The sequence below is a fragment of the Raphanus sativus genome, chromosome 8, assembly GCF_000801105.2.
Source record: "Raphanus sativus cultivar WK10039 chromosome 8, ASM80110v3, whole genome shotgun sequence".
Taxonomy (NCBI): Eukaryota; Viridiplantae; Streptophyta; class Magnoliopsida; order Brassicales; family Brassicaceae; genus Raphanus; species Raphanus sativus.
This window is the reverse complement of record NC_079518.1, coordinates 10,591,474-10,597,563: the sequence shown is the minus strand read 5'-3', so window position 1 is coordinate 10,597,563 and position 6,090 is coordinate 10,591,474. Positions and strand designations below refer to the sequence as shown.

The 6,090-nt window shown below is 34.9% G+C and overlaps 2 protein-coding genes across 3 annotated transcripts; one reads left to right on the top strand and one right to left on the bottom strand.

Annotated features, from left to right (window-relative positions):
- The first annotated feature begins 709 nt into the window (after window positions 1-709).
- LOC108819938 (inositol-tetrakisphosphate 1-kinase 2) lies at window positions 710-3,509 on the top strand. Of its 2 annotated transcripts, XM_018592946.2 has the most exons (9): window positions 710-1,128; window positions 1,651-1,732; window positions 1,814-1,846; window positions 2,003-2,123; window positions 2,211-2,303; window positions 2,419-2,538; window positions 2,791-3,023; window positions 3,131-3,215; window positions 3,304-3,509. In XM_018592946.2, the coding sequence occupies exons 1-9, from the start codon at window positions 872-874 to the stop codon at window positions 3,384-3,386; spliced, it is 1,107 nt and encodes a 368-aa protein (XP_018448448.1). In that variant the 5' UTR covers window positions 710-871; the 3' UTR covers window positions 3,387-3,509. The 2 variants fall into 2 exon arrangements, with proteins under 2 accessions (XP_018448448.1, XP_056847916.1); XM_056991936.1 differs by lacking the exons at window positions 1,651-1,732; window positions 1,814-1,846 and having other exon boundaries at window positions 1,027-1,128.
- Window positions 3,510-4,407: 898 nt separating this feature from the next.
- LOC108821485 (pathogenesis-related protein 1-like) lies at window positions 4,408-5,085 on the bottom strand. The gene has a single exon (XM_018594515.2). The coding sequence runs from the start codon at window positions 5,051-5,053 to the stop codon at window positions 4,535-4,537; it is 519 nt and encodes a 172-aa protein (XP_018450017.1). The 5' UTR covers window positions 5,054-5,085; the 3' UTR covers window positions 4,408-4,534.
- Between the last annotated feature and the right edge of the window lie 1,005 nt (window positions 5,086-6,090).

Below are 6,090 nucleotides of genomic sequence, written 5' to 3'. Positions count from 1 at the left end.
TCTATAAAGCAATGATATAAGAGTCATTTGTCTTTTTAATGAAAAATATATTTTTAATTTTTAAATAGCTATTTATATTTATTTTATAACATCAATAATTGTATATATCTATAAAGCAATGATATAAGAGTCATTTGTATTTTTAATGAAAAATAGTATCAATAATGTGGTAAAAGTGAAATTTCCCCTATTTACTATGTTATATTTTTTAAACTGCATAGATTATTTTAATAAAAATATAGAATTCATTTGTTATATAGTAACGCTAAAAATATAGAATTTCATTTGTTATAAAATACAGAGATTTTATTAAAAGAAAACATTAGGCAATTCATTATATCATAGTGATGGGAAAACAGTTTGTCACTTTAACGTTTACAGTATGGAGATAGTTTTCAAACATATAATATACAATATGGATTGATGTTGAACCTACGTGGAATTCATTGACAAATATTAGAAAAGGTTAACATGTGCGAAAGTACTGTGAGATTATGGAAAGACTCTGCCTGCCACAGTGTATTAACGTTTATGAAATAGATATTAATCACAAAAATAATTCAACGACCATTTCACTGTAACATATGTTGTTTGTCTGCAACTCTTTCAATCTCTATTCTTGAATAAATATATGATTTCAAGACCAATCTCTCCATCAAACATTCTTCTCTGATATCTCTCGTTTCTAACCTTCGACCCTATACTATACGTGTAGTGTCGTACTCATCTCTCTCTCTCTCGCTACCCCTCTTCTCGAGACTGTAGGGCAGAGCCAATTCCATCACTTGCGCGTGTGAGCGGAGATAGAATCTTAGAGGGATCTATAAAGTATCTTCCTTTCTTCTAACCCACTCTCTCTGTATATATATAAATGTTTGGGACTCTCGCTTCCAGAGAACTCGAAACCGCCAGACTAAGTCGTGATTTAGGGCTTTCATGCGGTGGATTTGAGGACTTGGGTATGAGAATGGAAGGCGAGAACATGGTGCCGCACCGAGGTGAAGGAGAAGGAGAACAGGTGACTGAAACAGAGCCATTTCAGCAGACGCAGAGATTCGTTGTGGGGTATGCTCTGACTTCTAAGAAGAAGAAGAGTTTCTTGCAGCCCAAGCTTGAAACCCTGGCTAGGTAATTAAACACAACACAAATAGACTTACATATTAGTTTCCAAAATCATGTTATAGTCTTCGATGTGACATTTAGGACTTTGACAATTTCCCTAGATTTGGTTCTTGTTTCTTACTCTTGTTTTGGTAAGAGCTGTTGTTTGTTTGCATGATTCTATTGTAGAGGGGAGGACCATAGCCACTAGCTGTTGTTTTGTCATGTACCATGTATTTGTCCTTGCTTAGATTTACACTAGTATACTTATGGTATCAGGAACCTTGTTTCTATCGGAATATTCCTTTTGGATTAGTCTCTGTTGAACTTTGACTTTACCATCCTTTTAAAAAACATATACTTGATGTTCTGCCTTTTCTATGGCTTGGAAAATTTCTTTAGCCACATGGGTGTTTTAGTTAAAACTTAAAACAAGGATCTAATACTTTTACATCTTTCAAATCACCCCATAGCTTTCATCCTTTTGTTCATTTTCAAGCAGAGTTTTTGAACAAAGTGCTAATAGTACTACTTGTGTGTCTATTTTAGGAGAAAAGGCATTTACTTTGTCGCCATTGATTTAAACCGTCCGCTTTCTGAACAAGGACCATTTGATGTCGTTTTGCATAAGGTTTGTGAGAACTATAAGAATGCTTTCAATTCAAACCTTTCCGCTGGAAGTCTAATAAGTTATATGATTCTGCATTTTTAGTTGCTGGGAAAAGAGTGGCAAGATATTATTGAGGTTAGTGGCTGCCTTTTGGGTTGAGAGTATTTTCCATGTCATAAGACTAGTGTCTTCAAACACAATATCTTGTGTAGATAATCCATGTCATGAGACTAGTATCGTCAAACACAACATCTTGTTAGACATATCATGTTTGCATCACTATGCTTGTAGGATTACCAGCAGAATCACCCGGAAGTGACTGTGCTTGACCCTCCAGGTGAAATACAGCGTATACATAATCGACAATCGATGCTTCAGGGTTTGGCAGATTTGAATTTGTCTGATTGCAGTGGTAATAATTCACATTTTGTTCTTTTGACATTAAGATCAAGCACTTTTGTAAATTTCTCTATAAGTGATTTTGGCAAAATCTTTGTAGGCAGCATTTTTGTTCCAAAGCAAATGGTTGTCTTGAAAGATTCAGCTTCTAGTGCTGATAAAGTTGTGGAAGCTGGTCTTAAATTTCCACTAGGTACAACAACTCAATATATAACTTGTTCATTAAATGTTTTTTTTGGATAAATTTTTTTCACTAAATGTTCTTGTATATAATTGGTTCAAACTTGACTCTTGTAACTTTGTCTCAGTTGCAAAGCCACTCTGGATCGATGGAACTGCAAAGTCACATCAGTTGTTCCTAGCTTATGACAGGTTCTCACTTGCAGAACTTGATCCGCCTATAGTCCTGCAAGAATTTGTTAATCATGGTACTGTTGTGTTTTTACGTTACAGTTTAGTACTCAACTATCTCAACACATGGCAGGTCTTCAAATTTTGGAGACATTCCATGATATTTGTTAAGAATTTTAATAGTTTTTTAACAGTTTAGGGGCCTATAATTATGCATATTACCTTCAAAACATTTGGTGCTAATGTTTCACTGGCTTGTGCCTATGCAAAGAACCGGCTCCATATATCAAATTATTGAATGGATCTTAATTTACATGTGGTGGCTGAAGGTGGAGTTTTGTTCAAGGTTTTTGTGGTGGGTGATACTATAAAAGTTGTGAGACGGTTGTCTCTACCAAATATTAGTAACTGCGAAAAAGGAAAAGTTGATGGCGTCTTCAAGTTCCCCAGGGTTTCATCTGCTGCTGCTTCAGCGGATAACGCAGAGTTGGACCCTAGTGTTGCTGAGCTACCTCCAAAGCCTTTCCTCGAAGCCCTAGTGAAAGAGCTACGAAGCTTATTGGTATGAACTTGCTCCTTCTTCACATTTTTGCCAATGCAAGTCTGTTTTTTTTTTTTTTTGGTTTTTTTTTTTTTTATGAAAGTTGTCGCTGCTATTTTTTTTGATAGGGACTTCGGCTTTTCAACATAGACATGATCAGAGAACATGGGAGCAATAACGTGTTTTATGTCATTGACATCAATTATTTTCCTGGTTTGTATCAGAAGCCTTTTGGGTAAGTTTGAATATGATTTTGTCAGATAAATGAACTTATACAGTCTTTGAAAATCTCGATTTGCAGGTTACGCAAAGATGCCAGATTACGAGCAAGTATTTGTTGACTTCTTCCACAACATGGCGCAAGACAAGAGACGGTGTAAATAAAGAAAGATTGGTGATGTAGCAGATGTTCTTCTGAGGAGTGTTTTAAACTCATGCAATGAGCAGTGGGAATAGAATACTGACTAAACTAGTGATTGATTTGTATAGAATTAGCTCTCACCCCTTTTGGAAGCTGTGTCAGATAACAAATTTTGTTTAGTGAATTCTTTGTTTTAAAATGATACAAACAAGTTTTAAAGAAGCTGTTATTGTATTCATTCCCCCTCGCAGTCTTTAATCCAAATATATAAAGTTGAATCTTCTTAGTTCTTAGTACAGTGAGTTGGTTTTCTTTTGGGATCAAAATACAGTGATTTGGTTAAAGAGTTCATTATTGATTGTATACCAAAGTTGTACAAATCATTGGAATGGAATTATAAAAGATCTGGGCGAACAGATCTGAAAAAAAAAGACTAATTTCATAGTTTCAACCAGTGAAATAACTTGTTTAGCATACAGAAGTATTCTCCAAACACCTAAAATCTCAAACAAAAATGGCCCACCAAGAATTGTAAGCTTCAATGGCTCTGTAAACCATAAAATTTTTAAAATTAAGACTTGGATTTTTTTGGATGAATATGAAGAGAAAGTGAAAGAGATGTTGTTTTTAGTTCATAAAAATTGAGAAAGAATGAGTTTAAATCGATTTGAGGTGCATTAAGAGTTTCAAATTGATTGTTCATGATAGTTGGTATATTGATGACAATGATAATCTTGTAAATATTTGAAGATGATGAGGTTGAGAGTGAGTGAAAATGTCATATTTGAAAAGAAACAAAACTAATGACAAAAAAGAGTTTGTAGGGTTAATAGGGCAAAAAAAAAACATGGGTTAATTTTAGGGTTGACTCTGAGTTTTGAGTCAATTTTGCAAATAGTTATTTAATTAAATAAAATTAATTCTATTAATACTGAACTCATTATATATTCATTTGAGAAAAATAATGATGTTAATATACCAAACAAAGCAAAGTGCATGTTGTAGCATTGTATTTTTCTTATTTCAGTGGTACAAAAGAGGACCTGACTGGACAAACCAATCTCTATTAGCTGACGACAGTAAGATTGATATAGATGAACAACATATAGAAACAATACTACACGTTCACAAAAAAAAAAAAACAATACAACACATATATTTGTAAACATATTCAAATGGACGAGCTTTTAATTTCCTTAAAGTAAGGTCGCTCGCCAACATCGTTACCGGGAGGATCATAGCTGCAAATAACCAATATTTGACCATTGTCGCATCTCACTCTTGCACATCCCAGCTTCTCCGAGGTCCTCCACACAACCTGAGTATAGTGGCTGCACACTTTGCCCGAAGCACATGCGTTGGAATCATAATCGTAGTCAAATTTCTCGTTCACCCACTTGGCAACCGCTTCAACGCCTGACATGCTACCATCACCCCGAGCGATGTTCTCGCCAAAGGCCCCTCCCGAGCTATGCGTAGCGCAGGTTCCTTTACGCAACTCCGCGACGTGTTGAGCATAAGAAGCCACATAATTGTTCCACCTTAAAGGACTCACCCCCACCGCGGCTCGTGCGTTGTTGTGAGCTATCCAATAATCGTGTGACCAGTTTTGGGCTCTCAGGGGAACAATAAAAACTAGAAAAATGGTTGTGGCTAATATTAGGTTTCGAGAAGGGATACAGATTTTCATCTCTTTTTTTCCTTTTCGTTTTTGACGTTTAGATTTTTTATTTAAGCCTTGGTGGTTTTTAAAAGTGAGGATTTTAGCCAAGTTATATAGTCGGTGACAAGGAAACTTCTTGACACGTTTTTTTTATTTCCGAGACAGTCACTTGTAAATTTTATATTGTTAATCTTTTAGAAAATAATGTGTCTTCAGTCAAATATAGTTGGCCAATTTTTTAAGAACTATATTCTGAATGCAGTGGCCGGTGAAATTAGAAGTCGAATATGTGTAGATGCTTTGCCTTCTCTTATGAGTTATGACTACGAATATAAGTATTAGTCATGTATGAAAATATACGTATTATACATTTGCAATTTTCAGAGATTCTGGCATATACTGTAACCTTATAGATATGAATTTTTATATTTGAGATTTGGTGAATTGGTCATTGGTGAAGTATGAATAACAATTATTTGGAGCATGTGGAAAAGGAGGCGAGGCTAATATATAAAACTAGTAAGGACGTTTATGGTCTAGTTGGTGTCACGTTTTCAGACTTTCAGTTGACTAGACCCTGTATTTAAAACAGTTCTTAAATCTTAAACATTGTGGAATGCTCTATGCACGTTATTTATTTGTTTATACTTCTACATGTGCAAAAGTGTGGCAAGTTCGTAGAGCCGACTATCTCGGACAGCTAAGTGTGTCGAACAATATCTTTAAAATTATTTGTTTAGGCTGTGGTTTTAGATTTTTTAAGAAAATTTTGACTTAGCATTTTGGTTCACCATGTTCTTCCATTAGTCGCCTAATTCTCTGGTAACTAAGTGTGATAAAATAATACATCTAGTTCGATGGTATAGCCAGAACTACTATAGTACTATCTTGGGAAACAGCAAAATGAGAAGTACATCGAAGTTATACGCAGTCAAGACTCTCGCCGGCTCCTCCAAGGTCGGCACTAGGCAAACCTAACGAAACATTCGTCTTAAGCCCTCCAAAATTTTTTAAAAAATTTATATGTATATAAATTCTTAAATTTGTAAAAAAAAAAATTTAGA

Coding starts and splice junctions, on each gene's coding strand:
- LOC108819938 (XM_018592946.2), top strand. CDS start 872: ATGTTTGGGACTCTCGCTTCCAGAGAACTCGAAACCGCCAGACTAAGT. Junction 1,847..2,002: donor AGTGGCAAGATATTATTGAG/GTTAGTGGCTGC, acceptor CTATGCTTGTAG/GATTACCAGCAGAATCACCC. Junction 2,124..2,210: donor GAATTTGTCTGATTGCAGTG/GTAATAATTCAC, acceptor AAATCTTTGTAG/GCAGCATTTTTGTTCCAAAG.
- LOC108821485 (XM_018594515.2), bottom strand. CDS start 5,053: ATGAAAATCTGTATCCCTTCTCGAAACCTAATATTAGCCACAACCATT.